Raw genomic sequence first — 18,629 nt, 5'->3', positions numbered from 1 at the left:
CAGTCTTGCTGCGCCCCCGCTCCCCCCCGTCCTTCAAAACCATGAGGGAGAGATGCAAGTCGCACTTCACTCGAGACACCCCTTACCAGACCTAATCCAAGCAGGAGACATCCCAGACCCAACCTGGCCCTTTAAGGGGATGCAATCCTGTGAACTACCTGCACCAAAGATCAGCATGAAGAAGGCATCCTGACCCCAGGACCTGTTCTGGACAGGGTGATGACCTCTTGAGCGAGATGCAGCCCTGACTTCCAACACAATTGAAGCAACGCAGTCCCAACGTCTCCCACACAATGAGACCTCTATCGGAAATGTAGCACTGAGAGACATGGCAATCTGGATGGAATACACAGCTTGTACATCCAAACGTGCAAATAATATCCGCCCCTACAACTACAGATGCAGCCCTGCAGTGACAGAAATCATCAAAACTTGTGTGGGAGTGGATACAGCTCTATTCTTGTGTGATCAGCAAGGAATGCTCGTCTGATCTTTCCTACAAAAGATGCAAGCCACCCCACTGCTCACCTTATAGGACCACATTCTTAGTTTGTGATCCTGGCACAAAGCAAACAGGAAGGCATCATGCCCAAGGCAGTGAACCAAGAGGCTGATGGGTAGATCAGAAAGGCCTTGGTCACCTCTGTAAATAGAAGGAAAGACAGGCAAGAAACTAACTTTAGTTTGAGTTCAGAAAAATCATGAAATCTAGAATCAAACAGACAATGTAAAATGTTATGTCATGTAGATCTGTAAAGCGCATGATCACCCAGGAAGGTATCACACCGGCCTACTGTGCAAGATTATGATGGCACGTACGATGCAAAACAAATGGTGCCAGTATTGTCTTAGTAGTTATCCGTCTGGCTGTACTCCTGGGACAGCTGCTATTTATCAGTATGTCTGTAGTGCCTAGACAAGGTAAGTGTTAGCAACCAACATCCGATTTACTGTCAAACATCTGGCATTGATAGGTTTGTTGTAGAAATGTAAGTAGTTCACTTGAATGCTTGCACTGCGGAGACACAGGTGATCTTGAACTATTGCTGTGAAGGCCGGGTGAGAATGCTGATCTGAACGTGTGCACTGTTGGACCCTGAGCTTTTGCAGTTGGTAGAAACAGCTGTGCCCTGCAGAGCCAGCCGTGACCCCAATACCCAGAGGTTTTCAATGCTGCCCAGATGTTAGCTACCAGTTCGTACCGAATGGCTGTTGGCATCCACCCAGTCAGCAGGCGCTGCATCACCGAGCTCTGCTTCAGCTCCACCATGGACACGGGCCCTGGAAAGACATGAAACAATCCTTCACGAAGGCTCCTCGAGAGGACTCACTTCAAAGAGACAAGGGAGAACCTCTAACGGCACTCTCAGACTGCAGTCACAGAAGGACTTCAACGCATATCCAGAAGGGTAGGAGCTCCAGCAGTACTAATTGAGCAAATGATCCCAGGGGATGGAAAAAGGAAATTGTTAACGCTATGTTGACTAAGTCACCCCACAGGCTCTCTTCCATTTCATTACCTGCACGGGTGACCCAGCAGATCCCCCATAAATAAGGAGCCCACATTTTTATATAGTCCTGAACAATGTCGGAGAGGGAGGAGGTGTGGGAGGCCTGATTGGGTGGTCCTGTCGAAGGCACCGGTTATATTGTGTCAGTAACTTGCTTTTAACATTAATCTCCAAAGGTCACAATACTGCGGCACTGGATAACCAAAATACTCAGATGGCAGACTATTACAGATCCACTCTCCTAACCACTAGACTTATCCTGATAAAGGGATCAAGAGGGATCCAACCACACAACAGCAAGAGTGAACCACCAATGTCAGCGCCTCAAGCTCACCCTGCACATCAATTCTCCACGTGGCCAAGCCCCTGGGACGTAACCGCAGAGAGCACCTGCTTGCAGGGCTCCCGGGCTACTCCGTATAACAGAAGCGGCCACAAACGCTTCCTCAGCACCTTCTGTGATGCAGGCAGCGCTAGAGCTACGTCAAGGTGGCCACAGTGCAAACAGAGACCATCCACCCCCTCACTTTACACTACAGTACTTCAGAGGGGAGGAAGATAAGACCATATGCTGCTTGTGAGAAGCAGTCTGGTGGATGCAGACGTGCAGGATCTATATTGAACAAGAGACATCTGAACCTTACGAGTCACCACAAGAAGCAGTTTTTCAAGTCCCGGCTCCTACACCACCTACAACAGGCACCTCCCTCAACTCAATCCCACTTACCAGGAACTTCCAAAGGTGGCATCTGAAAGATGAAGATCCCACCACATGCTGATGGCAAAGCGAAGAGAGCCTCCCCATCACTGCCAAGCCAGGCGGCAGAGGCACAGGAATTAGGGGCCAGACCTGGAGTTGTCGGGATTAGCTGGTAGTTCAAAGGATCAAGAAAATTCACTTTTCCAATATCGGTGAAAATAGACTGCACTTGGCTCTCGATAACCAGCTCCTGTGGAAAGAGCAAACAGCAGGTAAAGCAAGGCCTATCAATGGTCTTGTTAAATGCACAGCACGCACCGATAGATACTGTCTTATGGAGAACAGGAAGTCTAAACATTCCTCGTGCTGTAAAGAGGCTTGATAACTTCACAGACGGGTCTCAGAATTTAAGGGCGACAGCACTGTGTCTCCAGGATGCCAGTGGAAAACTGCACACTGCTGCAGTTAATGGCCAGTAACCTCCAACTGCCCTGGGATCCCAAGAACATTCTTACAGGGAATGAGTGATCAACACCGTGGACAAGTGACAAGTGAATGCCCGGGGGGGGGGGGGGGGGGGGGGGGGGATTTGGGTGGGTTTACTGGACAATTGCAATTGTCAAGGTCAGGGAGTGGAGGGGCCCCAAGACATCCAGAAATATTCTCTGTAGCTGAATAGAAGACGCTCATGATCATCAATATGAAAAGTGAATGAACTGGAGGCCTCTAAGCCCCCGCCAGGTGACATGTGAGGGCAGCAGCTACTCACGCTCCGGTACATGCGGGCGGGGTGTGGCAGCAGCAGCCTGTGCAGCGTCTGGTTGCTGACAATGAGGATGACTACATGGCTCTGCGTTTCACAGATGTGGACTCCACCAGGCAAAAGGCTGCAGTTCGGGATTTTCAGGCGCACAGCGTTATTCAGCAGGTTGACATCCAGAGAGTCCTCCACCAGTTCCAGGGTATCCGCTGCAGACGTCCTATGAACACAAACACAACCAGTTCCTCACCAGGGGAACTAAATCTAGAGCCCTCGGCCACCTCCTTTACCAAGAATGCCGGATCCACTCCGCCTGCTCAACTACTCCATTTACAAAACAGTCCCTGTAAATGTTTTCAAATTATTTTTGCCTCATTTTCCTTTTGAATGAACAAAACCTTTCTATGCAACAATCACAATTATTTTGTGGCACCTCTTTATACTTCACATGCCCCCTTCTCACATTCTGCCACAGATATCATTTATCTACGTCCAGTCTGGGCTGGGCGCCTGATAAAAATGGAGGGGAGAAGGTACACAGTCAGAGCTAACCTCATGGTTGGCGGAAACTGGGAGGTGTGAGGTGGTTTGCACTTTGACGCGCCGCCCTCTGAGGGTAAATGATGAATTTACTAGCAGGTGGCCTGCTTACAGATGGTTTCAGGCACTGGGGACCTACCGGCCAGAGGCGGCTTTGAGAAGCTTCTCCGCAGAGGCTTGTCTCGGACCTATATCTTGACCAATGCCAGCACTTTCAGGCATTTGTACAGGAAGCTAGTGTGATGCAACACCTGTAATGAGATGCAATAATAACAGCATCAAAGACGGAATGGGAAGGTAGCACAACCCACTCAGATCATCTCACCAGGCCTGTGCTGAGGTGTCTGAATTGATTCATGGAAGAGGAGAGTGCTAGCTCTGGGGTGGGTTGGGCTCCGAGGCCATCCCTCTCTCCATCTCTCAGGGTCTCATCTTACACAAGCAGTACGTTATGAGATGAGCGCACCTAGTGGTTTGGTGAAGCACAGAGACCTGGACCTGAGTGTGGCAGTTGAGGGCTCCAGGTCTGCGCAACCAGCACACTGGGGCCCTGGGGATTTGGCAAGGCATGGATGAGGCCCAAGTCCCAAGAATAACTGACCACACTGCATGTTGCACTGCAAGCCTCTTCCCATCCTTTTCATTAAGAGGAGGCACTGTTGTGCTGACGTAAGAGGTGCAACCATGTTGGAATAAGATTGCACAATATGTGACAAGCAGGTCCAGCAGAGCGGGGTGACCTTGCACACAAACTCTGACCAACCGTGACAGGGATTTCACTAGACCTCGCTCAGCATGCATCCTGTGGACAACACATATTCCTCCCCATCTCTCCAACAATGACTAAGGAGAGGGGGCCATCATTCCTCGCAAACAAACAAACCTGAATGGACAAGTGCACCAAGTCAGCCCAGGGTGCAAGTTTACAGGCTTATTTTGTGTCTAACAAAGGCAGGAAGGCCCCATCGAACCATGTTTTTTTTTTTTTTTTAACCAGTCAATCTTACTTATTAATAAGGGATCCAATATTTGAGCTAAAATACCTGCTAAAAGGTTGGGCAAAACTGAGGCTACATAAAGTTGGCTTTACCTCTGCACAGGGGAGAACTACGCTTTCAGCTCATGCCATTGGCTGCATGTGGCATCATTCCGCTGTCTATGGAGCACTTGTATCGGAAACCAAAAGTGCAGTAAATCACCACATGTAAAATCTTTAGGCCACAGATGCACTGTATACATAAAGGAGTTTATTATCTTATCACTGCAGTGCACTTTTCTTTAATGTTTTCACAAGGACTCAAAATGCTAGGTAGACCTTTTGTCTTTGACAATGGTGGTTTTAAGTGACAGTTCCTTCCTGCAGAAAGGATGTACGGACAGAGATGATTTGTTGGGCTTCTCACTGGGGGAAACTCTGCAATGACACCCAACGGCAACATCCTCTACCAACCTTTCTTTCTGGCTTGCACTGCTAGAGTCCCTGGAAACTGATACCCATGTTACACTGGACTAAGACTGAGCAAGCCCCAGTACTTTAAATCTCGGTCTTCACTTGTGGCGATCGTTTGATTTGTACAGTACTACTTTATGGTCGGGTGAGTTCTGAATTTTTGTTATGGGGTGTCAGCAGGACTTGCATCCAGAGATGCAAACAAGGACAGATTTAATAATCCTGCAAGTCTCTGTCTGCTGCCCAACACCTCCTTCCCACTGATTAGTGAAGAAAGCTTGTCATGTTTTACAGACGTCTAAGAACAATCAAATGCTTTGGATTGAATAACGCTGGCCAAAGGGCTGAAGGTAACTTAAAGATCTATCATGTAAATCTATCAGGTTCCCAACCTGTGGTCCGCGGACCCCCAGGGGTCCCTGACACTTTCCCAGGGGGTCCGCAGGCCTGGGCTGGGAGGAAGGCACTTCTCCAGCTGGGGCCTCTCACAAACACGTGCTTGCATGTTTTCATATTTATTACTTCCTTTGTTGAGCAGTTTTAAACTGACTGCAAAGCTCCTTGTACTGCTAAAATAAAAACTTCAAGCTAACTCAACTGATTAATGTATCTGCTGGAGAGAGATGGGAGTTTTGTGCAGTGGCAGTTTCGACTCAAAGGTAGCGCAGATGGTTAATGTGCCTGCTGCAAAGAACGTGTATCATGCAAAGAACAGTATTTTATGTGCATGGCACAGTGGGTTATTGCTTTTGTCACAGAGATTCTTTTGTAACTATGCAGTTCATAATCATAATCTAGCACAGTGAGCTGTGAACTGCCATTAAAGAGCTGCATGCAAACTGTATGGCACAAATTAGAAAGTTGTTTTTTCCTAGTCTTTCGTTTTCCTTATGCTGCTAAAAAAGGTTTGCTTGTATAGAAGTACATTCTTATTGCTAAAGCAGTGCTTAATTTGTGCTTGTTGTTTCCAGTGCTGAGCACCGGCACTTATTTTTGAGGGCCGGGGCTTATTCTTCTGCCTCAAGCATTTGCTGCGAGCAATAGACACATATGGGAAAGACGGAGGGAAAAACGAAAAAGCATCACAAAGGGAGAAAGAAGAAAGCTGCTAGAGTGAGAGGAAGTGGCAGGGAGTGGCTTAATATGGATTGAACAGCCCGAGATGGCTTCAGGATTATGCTGCCTCAGTATTCCGTGTACCCACATTTAATTGCAGCACCACGAGTTTAAGAGGGGGGCTTTGGGCACCGGCACGTTTTTATTTACAAATGAAGCACTGTGCTAACGTCATGTGAATCCTACACCTTGTAGTCCCCTGTAAAGTGCCCTGACACCCTACAGTGGTATGAGAGGTGCTATAAAACAAATGAAGTACATGTGACAGAGAGGCTAGGGAGAGATGAGAGGCCCTTATGGTTTACTTCCTTTCTCCTTCACTTATTTATGTGAAAACTCTTTCCCAGATCTTGCATACCTAAAAAATAAAAACTGAAATCGCTCCGGAAATGTAGAATCTGACCTGAGGATTCACCTTCCCTAAATAAAACCAAACATTGAAAAGGTAGTTGCCGAGATGCAGCGCCAACCTTCCTAATAAAATATTTTGATTTTTGCATATTTTTTCAATATAAAAGAATTTTATCTTTAGTAATTTGAGTATTTGTTTGGTGTGTACTTGTTATATGTTTTGCGAATTACTGTTTAAATCGTACAAATTGCTGGGGGTCCCCGGCTTCCAGTAATGATTCATTGGGGGTCCTCAGGAGTCAAAAGGTTGGGAACCACTGATGTAAACTATTTAAAGATTCGCAGTAATAGCTACGCCCCAGGCCCCAGCACATTCTAGGCTTTAAACAAACCTCCAGAGGGCAGAGACTGTAGAAACCACACTCCACCACTTAGTAAATGTCTACCACTATTCATGAAAAACGGTGCTGGAGTCTTGGAAGCCAACCCTCAGTTTCCAGAATCCAGATACAATCCATTGAATAAAGCCCTCTTCTTCAAAGATACCACATGTCTGTACATTGTTTGACTTATTTATGCCAATTGACTTGTGGCCCGAGACACCAGTGATAAAACAGCCCCCCCCTGGGAATGGGGCACATTGATGCTGTCCAGAAGCTCCCTCCTGCCAGAATAAGTTCTCAGTCTCTACCAGGTCTCCAGCCCGCAGGTTGCATGAACCCCTTGGTCAGTTGTGCTGCAAGATCCACAAGGAAAGGTCTCACTCAGAGGAAGGGCGTAAAAATAAAATCCACCTGTCCGAGACACAATTGCGGCTCTTTCTACAGAGGCAACACTATTGGAGGAATGTCATCTTCGCCACATCTGGGTAAAGGAACCATTTTCTTGCACCACAAAGTAACCTTCCAGCTGCTTGCAAGTCTATAAAGTAATACAATCTATTCCACCTCCCACCTGTGACTTGGAAACCGTTGCAAAAGCCATAAACTCACCAATGAATGAATCTGTTACGAGTAATCGAAAGCAGTTTGTTGCTCTCCTCGTAGTAAAACCCTCCAGCGCTCTCATTGTACTTCACACTTCCTGGAACTGGACTCACACCTGCAGAAGGTCACAAGAGACAGCCAGCGATGAGGCAAGGATACTCATTTAAACTGGAAATACACACCGAATAGGAGATTAAAAAAAGACAAGCACTGGCAGAGCCAATAGGTCTCGTCTATACAAGAGCTACTGGCTTTGGCAATGTGTTTTTGCCATGTTTACCAGCGTGGCTGCTGGTCAGCATGGCTAAAAGTTAGTGTTGGAGAGTAGTACAGTGTCATAGAGTGGAATGGCATGGCACAGAATGTTGTGTATTGGAGTGGCACAGAGTAGAGTTGTAGAGCAAAGAGTGGCACAGAGTAGAGGAAATGAGAGTGGAGTAGAGTGGCACAGAGTAGAGTTGTAGAGCAGAGAATGGCACAGAGTAGAGGAAATGACAGAGTGGAGTAGAGTGGCGCAGAGTAGAGGAAATGACAGGAGTAGAATGGCGCAGAGTAGAGTTGTAGAGCAAAGAGTGGCGCAGAGTAGAGTTGTAGAGCAAAGAGTGGCACAGAGTAGAGTTGTAGAGCAAAGAGTGGCACAGAGTAGAGTTGTAGAGCAAAGAGTGGCGCAGAGGAGAGTTGTAGAGCAAAGAGTGGCGCAGAGGAGAGTTGTAGAGCAAAGAGTGGCGCAGAGTAAAGGAAATGACAGGAGTAGAATGGCGCAGAGTAGAGGAAATGACAGGAGTAGAATGGCGCAGAGTAGAGTTGTAGAGCAAAGAGTGGCGCAGAGTAGAGTTGTAGAGCAAAGAGTGGCACAGAGGAGAGTTGTAGAGCAAAGAGTGGCGCAGAGTAAAGGAAATGACAGGAGTAGAATGGCGCAGAGTAGAGGAAATGACAGGAGTAGAATGGCGCAGAGTAGAGTTGTAGAGCAAAGAGTGGCGCAGAGTAGAGTTGTAGAGCAAAGAGTGGCGCAGAGTAGAGTTGTAGAGCAAAGAGTGGCACAGAGTAGAGTTGTAGAGCAAAGAGTGGCACAGAGTAGAGTTGTAGAGCAAAGAGTGGCACAGAGTAGAGTTGTAGAGCAAAGAGTGGCACAGAGTAGAGGAAATGACAGAGGAGCGGACTGGCGCAGAGCAGAGTGCAGAGGCACAAAGTAGTGCAGAGTTTAGTGGCAGAGTGCATTGTTGCAGAGCAGAGTGCAGTGGTGTAGAGTGCAGTGAGAACAGTTGCGTAGAGTGCAGTGCGCAGAGTGCAGTGTAGACTGTTTCAGAGTAGGGTGGAGCAGGGTAGAGTGCAGTTGCGTAGAGTGACAGTGAAAAGAATAAAGTGGTGCAGAGTAGATTTGAGTGACACTGGATTGGTGGAGAGGGCAGGGGCACAGATGAGCATCACAAAGTGACGTACAATGGCGTAGAGTGTACTGACGTAAAGTGCAGTGGCAGCTGTGAAGTGTCGCAGAACAGCAGAGTACAGTGGAGGTGTGCAGAGTAGTTTGCCGTGGCCTAGACTAGAGTGGTGTACAATGCAGTGGCATAGAGTGGCAAAGAGTGCATTAGCACAGAGTTAAGTGGTGCAGGGTAGAGTAGAGGCGTAGCGTGACGTGGTATGGTGCAGAGTAGAGGGACGTGGCATAAAGTGGAGTATGCGTGGTGTGGCAGCTCACTGCCACTACAGACAACACATTTTCAATTGAAATGACCATCACATTTACACAGACAAATTTTAACTAATAACTTATACAGTGCACAGAGAATGTCTGGAAATGGCATCACCCGGTATATTGATTTGATCATATTAAATTATTTGTTGCCAACACTTCTGAAATAAAAAATGAGGTTCATTTGTGTTCCTAATTCTGATATATGTCGAAATGCTTACAAAGTTCATTTAAGTGTTGTTGTGTGCTGAAAAAAAAAAATCTTTCCTATCACCCATATCCAGCAAGACTGTCACATAAATCCTCTCACTTTGCAGTCACAAAAATTAATAAGTAAACAAGCGCCCTTGGGAGATGGCGCCTAACATTGGACCTCAGGTTTGGAACGCACAGAAAATGTGACAAGATTAGATTTACAGGCCTGTTTACAGAAAGGGAGCGGTTGGAAGGATACATTAACGTTTGGGCAAGAAACGGTACGAACTGGATAGCCAGAAAGAAATCAAGCCAGCAAACGGAAAGCACAAAAACGTGAGTTACAAAGCCAATGGCAATCAACAGCCAGAATGCATTTCTAGGTCAACTTTCTGAATGTCTCCAAGATATCTTTAGCAATCCAGATAGCTAAACTGTCTGGAAGGCTGCAATATAAAAAGTGGACTAGGGACCTTATTACAAGTAATAGTCAGCAGAGGAAAGGGTTAAAGATAAACCTACAGACGCATGTAAAGGACAGTCAGATAACAAACATACAAAGAGGCAACTCTGCCTTATGTGCAACAGCTAAGGGGAAACACAGTAAACAGGGCACCGATTAGCAATGTTGGTACATGCAGGTCACCGGAAGAAACAAAATAGAAACACTGAGTATTTCAGAGTAAAGTCTTTACGTACCCAACGTGTACATGAATACTTTGCTAGAACTCGGTTTCCAGGCCCACTCACAAAAACACTGAATACCAAAAATCTGCACCAACGCCAAATATCTACAGCTTTTGTGACCTTTGTTAAAAAGCAAGGGCCCTTCATTTATTTTCATGTTGCCTCTAAGAGTTTTGCATACAATTTCCATTATTTGTTTTTTTCCATTGTCATGCAAGGAACATGTTTTTTTCTGAAAGATACTGCAGAGAAATAATATTTGAAGTTGTACATTTTTTGCGTACATTTTCTTCTGAAAGCAATCTACTAAACGTGCTGTATTCATTTATTATTATAGATATATTTTGTAAGGAAATGCCTCCTTGGCATGGTTACCCCCTGACTTTTTGCCTTTGCTGATGCTATGTTTTGAATTGAAAGTGTGCTGAGGCCTGCTAACCAGGCCCCAGCACCAGTGTTCTTTCCCTAACCTGTACTTTTGATTCCACAATTGGCACACCCTGGCATCCAGGTAAGTCCCTTGTAACTGGTACCCCTGGTACCAAGGGCCCTGATGCCAGGGAAGGTCTCTAAGGGCTGCAGCATATCTTATGCCACCCTGGGGACCCCTCACTCAGCACAGACACACTGCTTGCCAGCTTGTGTGTGCTAGTGAGAACAAAACGAGTAAGTCGACATGGCACTCCCATCAGGGTGCCATGCCAACCTCACACTGCCTATGCAAGTATAGGTAAGACACCCCTCTAGCAGGCCTTACAGCCCTAAGGCAGGGTGCACTATACCATAGGTGAGGGCACCAGTGCATGAGCACTGTGCCCCTACAGTGCCTAAGCCAAACCTTAGACACTAAGTGCAGGGTAGCCATAAGAGTATATGGTCTGGGAGTCTGTCAAACACGAACTCCACAGCACCATAATGGCTACACTGAAAACTGGGAAGTTTGGTATCAAACTTCTCAGCACAATAAATGCACACTGATGCCAGTGTACATTTTATTGTAAAATACAGCCCAGAGGGCACCTTAGAGGTGCCCCCTGAAACCTTAACCAACTACCTGTGTAGGCTGACTTTTTTTAGCAGCCTGCCACACTCGAGACATGTTGCTGGCCACATGGGGAGAGTGCCTTTGTCACTCTGTGGCCAGTAACAAAGCCTGCACTGGGTGGAGATGCTAACACCTCCCCCAGGCAGGAGCTGTAACACCTGGCGGTGAGCCTCAAAGGCTCACCCCCTTTTTTCCTGCACCACAGGGCACTCCAGCTAGTGGAGTTGCCCGCCCCCTCCGGCCACGGCCCCACTTTTGGCAGCAAGGCCGGAGGAAATAATGAGAACAACAAGGAGGAGTCACTGACCAGTCAGGACAGCCCCTAAGGTGTCTTGAGCTGAAGTGACTAACTTTTAGAAATCCTTCATCTTGCAGATGGAGGATTCCCCCAATAGGGATAGGAATGTGACCCCCTCCCCTTGGGAGGAGGCACAAAGAGGGTGTACCCACCCTCAGGGCTAGTAGCCATTGGCTACTAACCCCCCAGACCTAAACACGCCCATAAATTTAGTATTTAAGGGCTCCCCTAAACCTAAGAATTTAGATTCCTGCAACTTACGAAGAAGAGGAGGACTGCTGAGCTGAAAAACCCCTGCAGAGAAGACGGAGACACCAACTGCTTTGGCCCGAGTCTTACCAGCCTGTCTCCCTCCTTCAGAAGAAAACTGCTCCAGCGACGCTTTCCCCAGGACCAGCGACCTCTGAATCCTCAGAGGACTGCCCTGCTTCCAAAAGACCAAGAAACTCCCGAGAACAGCAGCCCTGTTCAACAAAGACTGCAACTTTGTTTCCAGAGGGGCAGATTTAAAGACCCCTCCAATCCCCGCAAGAAGCGTGAGACTTGCAACACTGCACCTGGCGACCCCGACTCGACTGGTGGAGAAACAACGCTACAGGGAGGACCCCCCGGCGACTCCAAGACTGTGAGTAACCAAAGTTGTCCCCTCTGAGCCCCCACAGCAACGCCTGCAGTGGGAATCCCGAGGCTCCCCCTGACCGCGACTGTCTGAATCCAAAATCCAGACGCCTGGAAGAGACCCTGCACCCGCAGCCCCCAGGACCTGATGGATCGGAACTCCAGTGCAGGAGTGACCCCCATGAGGCCCTCTCCCTTGCCCAGGTGGTGGCTACCCCGAGGAGCCCACCCCTTGCCTGCCTGCATCGCTAAAGAGACCCCTTGGTCTCTCATTGAAACCTATTGAAAACCCGACGCATGTTTGCTCACTGCACCCGGCCGCCCTCGTGCTGCGGAGGGTGTACTTTCTGTGCTGACTTGTGTCCCCCCCGGTGCCCTACAAAACCCCCCTGGTCTGCCCTCCGAAGACGTGGGTACTTACCTGCTGGCAGACTGGAACCGGGGCACCCCCTTCTCTCCATTGAAGCCTTTGCGTTTTGGGCACCACTTTGAACTCTGCACCTGACCGGCCCTGAGCTGCAGGTGTGGTAACTTTGGGGTTGCTCTGAACCCCCAACGGTGGGCTACCTTGGACCCCAATTTGAACCCCGTAGGTGGTTTACTTACCTGCTATATGTGTTTTATGTAAAAAGTATATATGCTATTGTGATTATTCAAAGTTCCTAAAGTACTTACCTGCAATACCTTTCAAATGAGATGTTACATGTAGAATTTGAACCTGTGGTTCTTAAAATAAACTAAGAAAATATATTTTTCTATACAAAAACCTATTGGCCTGGAATTGTCTTTGAGTGTGTGTTCCTCATTTATTGCCTGTGTGTGTACAACAAGTGCTTAACACTACTCCTTTGATAAGCCTACTGCTCGACCACACTACCACAAAATAGAGCATTAGTATTATCTCTTTTTGCCACTATCTTACCTCTAAGGGGAACCCTTGGACTCTGTGCATACTATTCCTTACTTTGAAATAGTGCATACAGAGCCAACTTCCTACATATTTGCATATAATCGGGGACAATTCTGGGAGCATTAGGAAGAGCCTGAACTACTTAAAAAAAATGTGAACACGTTTACAAATTGTAATAGTGAAACTACTGGCAGAAATGCAAGCCACTGTCCTAAAAAAATAAAGGTTTTGCATCAATAAGCACAAGAAACTTACACAAATGGATAAAAAATAAAAAAAGACTGCCTGAGGGGGAAGGCTACTCTTTCACTGATCGATATTGTGGTACTGTAACCTGGGAGGGAAGTTTGGGCCTGAACTGAACATTGTCCTCAACTGCAAACAATACGTCCAGGGCATCGGACGACACTGATGTTGCACGAGTGGCCCAGATCCATCAACCGAGATCCAGCTGACAGTGGTTTCCCCTTGTACTGCTCAAGCATTATCTCATATGATAAAACCTAATGAATGACAAATGGGTATGAAAGCAGCTGATGTATGAATTTGGGGTAACAATAATATCAGCATTCAGAGGGTGCACTTAGATTTACCATCGAACTGAAAATGACTTTACATTAGAAAGGCACAAATGGGGAGAGGTTCAATAAACACCACCACCTCCTCTACTACGGTGTTCTCCCAGTCGGGCAGATAAAGGGGGACCCCCACTTGTGTGAGTGGGCATATTACCCACAAGAAAGACCCCAAAATGCAATGTGGACACAAAGTTTTTTCGCTGGGGGTACCCAGCTGTAGTACTTGGGGCTGTGGTCGCCGGTACCCAGAGACGACACTTCTCAAACTCAGACCCCTGGTGAAGTCCAAGATCTCAGAAATGCAGCCCCATTGGCAGGTTGGTGCTGGATCTGGGTGAGAAAGGAAGCGGAACTTAACGGGCAGTAATTAGAGATTGCCTTTCTTGTAAATACGCGCCGAGTATCCCTTGTGAAATACATAAGAGAAACAACTAAAGCCTTGGGATGCGCAAACCTCCTTGAAAATCCAGAAACCATCTAAAGACAGCCTGCAAGCACCGACAGGCCACAGGGGAGCTGCAGAAGTGCTGAAGCCGCCACGAGAGGATATTGCCTGATCCAGATGGCAGCTGGGCTCCTTATTTTTTGTGCAGAATGTCTGGGAGCGAATGTGATTAACTCAGATTAGGGGCCATTCCTTGGCTGCTGTGCTTTCCGCAGCTGCCCATGCGATGAGCACTCACCCCGGACTCTCCTGCACTTTCTAGTTTTTGCAAATATTGCCTCCCTTTTACTAAGAGTTTTATTGCCCCTGCTATGAAGGCAGCCTTGCTCTTCCTCCAATAACTTGTAGATCATGACGCCTGTTATTCAGTTGGCTGTTTTTGAAAAGTATTTTAGGACAGAGTAAAAATAATGTGGTTTTAAATTAAAGCACAGTACAGGTATTTGTACCTTAGGTCCTGGCTCCAGCTGGCATGCCCGTCTTTTAGTAACAAATGCATCTTGGCGTATTTCGTGGTGATATTGCTGTTAAATACACTTTCAATGTGAAAATGTTGTGGTAATGTTTTAAACTTTTTTTTTTATATATCTGTATTTCCTTTGTCTAATCTATAGACTATTTGGTTTAATAATATCGTGTTTTTATATGTTTATCTTTTATGATTTACCTTTCTATGATCAAATAAAGATTGAATTGATGGCCAGATAATAAATGAATGCAACTGATGAAAGTGTTGTACGTATGGAAGGGGCGTCGATTCACAGCACAAGCATCCAACAGAAAGGGTTCCCAGCAGAAAACCCACACAGAACTGGTGATCACTGCAAAGTATTGGGAGATTTCTCAAAGAAATACAAACATGAGTGCGTGGGTGTTTTTGTCAAGTTAGATAAAAAAAATTAATTACCAGTATTAAGAACTTTAAAAGCAGAAAGAAATGGAGACAGAAAGACTTTCAGGTCAGGCTCCTGTCAAGCAGGAATGGGGCAGGCATGTTTCTTTACATGCTATAAGGATAACAACGTATTCTTCACCGGCTAAGTGACTTACAAATCTTAGCAGCTGGAAAACAAGCATTTGCAATGCAACAGGTCTCTCATTTCTCCGAGTTAGAGCTATTAGCAGTTTTAAATTCCCAACCTGATTTTTCTTACAACTTAAATAGGAAAAAAAAAAAAAAAAAAAGTGTGATGGCGCTGCTACAGTTCACTCGTAGTGAAACCTATCGGCAAAAGTGCAATTATCCACGTAACAGGGTCGGTGTCATGCAAAGCGAGATCGCGTCGCGAGAAAAAGTAGTCCACAAACCGGACGGGAACCAGCGAGCCTCGTATGTTTTCAGTACTTGGTCGCTGTGCATGGACGCAGGATCGCCCCTAAACAATCCCGGCCTCTGGAGTCCCAGGGGAAGGCACACCCTGTGAGAAGGGACCTCTCAACAAAACAGACTTCCATGCATAAACATGTGCAAAACCAAAAGACTTCTGGTAAAAGTGACTGCAGAACCCACAAAAGGCCTTACAGAAGCCATGTACAGAGCAGTGAGGAGGAGGAAAGGACAGAAGCTTTAAAATATGCTTTCCCAGGGAGTGCTTCACAAAAAATAAAGCTGCAATGCCATAAAAATAAAAAAAGTATCACCTATCTATAGGCTTTGTCAGCGTGTTTTAGCCATACTGTACACCAGCGTAGCTACTCTTAAGGAATGATAGCGAAGGGCATGGAGGGGCGTGGCCTAGCGCGTAGTGGCGTAGAGTGTTGTACGGTAGACTAGTGTTGTGGAGGAGTAGAGTGGTGCAGCGCGGAGTGGCATACAGTACTGTGCAGTGGCGCAGTGTTGTACGGTAGACTAGCGTAGTAGTGGCGCAGCGCGGAGTGGCATACAGTACTGTGGAGTGGCGCAGTGTTGTACGGTAGACTAGTGTTGTGAAGGAGTAGAGTGGTGCAGCGCGGAGTGGCATACAGTACTGTGCAGTGGCGCAGTGTTGTACGGTAGACTAGTGTTGTAGTGGCGCAGCGCGGAGTGGCATACAGTACTGTGCAGTGGCGCAGTGTTGTACGGTAGACTAGTGTTGTAGTGGCGCAGCGCGGAGTGGCATACAGTACTGTGCAGTGGCGCAGTGTTGTACGGTAGACTAGTGTTGTAGTGGCGCAGCGCGGAGTGGCATACAGTACTGTGGAGTGGCGCAGTGTTGTACGGTAGACTAGTGTTGTGGAGGGGCAGAGTAGAGTGGCGCAGCACGGAGTGGCATACAGTATTGTGGAGTGACAGTGTTGTACGGTAGACTAGTGTTGTAGTGGCGCAGCGCGGAGTGGCATACAGTACTGTGCAGTGGTGTAGTGTTGTACGGTAGACTAGCGTTGTGGAGGAGTAGAGTGGTGCAGCGCGGAGTGGCATACAGTACTGTGGAGTGGCGCAGTGTTGTACGGTAGACTAGTGTTGTGGAGGGGCAGAGTAGAGTGGCGCAGCACGGAGTGGCATACAGTATTGTGGAGTGACAGTGTTGTACGGTAGACTAGTGTTGTAGTGGCGCAGCGCGGAGTGGCATACAGTACTGTGCAGTGGTGTAGTGTTGTACGGTAGACTAGCGTTGTGGAGGAGTAGAGTGGTGCAGCGCGGAGTGGCATACAGTACTGTGGAGTGGCGCAGTGTTGTACGGTAGACTAGTGTTGTGGAGGAGTAGAGTGGTGCAGCGCGGAGTGGCATACAGTACTGTGGAGTGGCGCAGTGTTGTACGGTAGACTAGTGTTGTGGAGGGGCAGAGTAGAGTGGTGCAGCGTGGAGTGGCATACAGTACTGTGGAGTGGCGCAGTGTTGTACAGTAGACTAGTGTTGTGGAGGGGCAGAGTAGAGTGGTGCAGCACGGAGTGGCATACAGTACTGTGGAGTGGCGCAGTGTTGTACGGTAGACTAGTGTTGTGGAGGAGTAGAGTGGTGCAGCGCGGAGTGGCATACAGTACTGTGGAGTGGCGCAGTGTTGTACGGTAGACTAGTGTTGTAGTGGCGCAGCGCGGAGTGGCATACAGTACTGTGGAGTGGCGCAGTGTTGTACAGTAGACTAGTGTTGTGGAGGAGTAGAGTGGCGCAGCGCGGAGTGGCATACAGTACTGTGGAGTGGCGCAGTGTTGTACGGTAGACTAGTGTTGTGGAGGGGCAGAGTAGAGTGGTGCAGCACGGAGTGGCATACAGTATTGTGGAGTGGCACAGTGTTGTACGGTAGACTAGTGTTGTGGAGGAGTAGAGTGGTGCAGCGCGGAGTGGCATACAGTATTGTGCAGTGGTGTAGTGTTGTACGGTAGACTAGCGTTGTAGTGGCGCAGCGCGGAGTGGCATACAGTACTGTGGAGTGGCGCAGTGTTGTACGGTAGACTAGTGTTGTGGAGGAGTAGAGTGGTGCAGCGCGGAGTGGCATACAGTATTGTGGAGTGGCACAGTGTTGTACGGTAGACTAGTGTTGTGGAGGAGTAGAGTGGAGCAGCGCGGAGTGGCATACAGTACTGTGGAGTGGCGCAGTGTTGTACGGTAGACTAGTGTTGTAGTGGCGCAGCGCGGAGTGGCATACAGTACTGTGGAGTGGCGCAGTGTTGTACGGTAGACTAGTGTTGTGGAGGGGCAGAGTAGAGTGGTGCAGCGCGGAGTGGCATACAGTACTGTGGAGTGGCGCAGTGTTGTACGGTAGACTAGTGTTGTGGAGGAGTAGAGTGGTGCAGCGCGGAGTGGCATACAGTACTGTGCAGTGGCGCAGTGTTGTACGGTAGACTAGCGTTGTAGTGGCAAACAGTACTGTGGAGTGGCGCAGTGTTGTACGGTAGACTAGTGTTGTAGTGGCGCAGCACGGAGTGGCATACAGTACTGTGGAGTGGCGCAGTGTTGTACGGTAGACTAGTGTTGTGGAGGAGTAGAGTGGTGCAGCGCGGAGTGGCATACAGTACTGTGCAGTGGCGGAGTGTTGTACGGTAGACTAGTGTTGTAGTGGCGCAGCGCGGAGTGGCATACAGTACTATGCAGTGGCGCAGTGTTGTACGGTAGACTAGTGTTGTAGTGGCGCAGCGCGGAGTGGCATACAGTACTGTGCAGTGGCGCAGTGTTGTACGGTAGACTAGCGTTGTAGTGGCGCAGCGCGGAGTGGCATACAGTACTGTGCAGTGGCGCAGTGTACGGTAGACTAGTGTTGTGGAGGGGCAGAGTAGAGTGGTGCAGCGCGGAGTGGCATACAGTACTGTGGAGTGGCGCAGTGTTGTACGGTAGACTAGTGTGGAGGAGTAGAGTGGTGCAGCGCGGAGTGGCATACAGTACTGTGGAGTGGCGCAGTGTTGTACGGTAGACTAGTGTTGTAGTGGCGCAGCGCGGAGTGGCATACAGTACTGTGGAGTGGCGCAGTGTTGTACAGTAGACTAGTGTTGTGGAGGAGTAGAGTGGCGCAGCGCGGAGTGGCATACAGTACTGTGGAGTGGCGCAGTGTTGTACGGTAGACTAGTGTTGTGGAGGGGCAGAGTAGAGTGGTGCAGCGCGGAGTGGCATACAGTACTGTGGAGTGGCGCAGTGTTGTACGGTAGACTAGTGTTGTGGAGGAGTAGAGTGGTGCAGCGCGGAGTGGCATACAGTACTGTGCAGTGGCGCAGTGTTGTACGGTAGACTAGCGTTGTAGTGGCGCAGCGCGGAGTGGCATACAGTACTGTTGAGTGGCGCAGTGTTGTACGGTAGACTAGTGTTGTGGAGGAGTAGAGTGGTGCAGCGCGGAGTGG

At 48.2% G+C, this 18,629-nt stretch overlaps 1 protein-coding gene across 1 annotated transcript in view; it reads right to left on the bottom strand.

Moving 5' to 3' along the window:
• NUP160 (nucleoporin 160) overlaps positions 1–18,629 on the bottom strand; it is a 325,024-nt gene that overhangs the window by 267,072 nt on the left and 39,323 nt on the right. Inside the window, exons 2-6 of the mRNA XM_069226465.1 lie at positions 7,421–7,529; positions 2,981–3,191; positions 2,239–2,461; positions 1,203–1,281; positions 529–643 (exon numbers count right to left, since the gene is read on the bottom strand). Of these exons, the coding sequence (XP_069082566.1) occupies positions 529–643; positions 1,203–1,281; positions 2,239–2,461; positions 2,981–3,191; positions 7,421–7,529 (737 nt within the window). The remainder of the gene's footprint in view (positions 1–528; positions 644–1,202; positions 1,282–2,238; positions 2,462–2,980; positions 3,192–7,420; positions 7,530–18,629) is intronic.

The sequence above is a fragment of the Pleurodeles waltl genome, chromosome 3_1 (assembly GCF_031143425.1).
Source record: "Pleurodeles waltl isolate 20211129_DDA chromosome 3_1, aPleWal1.hap1.20221129, whole genome shotgun sequence".
Classification (NCBI taxonomy): Eukaryota; Metazoa; Chordata; class Amphibia; order Caudata; family Salamandridae; genus Pleurodeles; species Pleurodeles waltl.
This window is presented reverse-complemented; position numbering and strand designations above follow the sequence as displayed.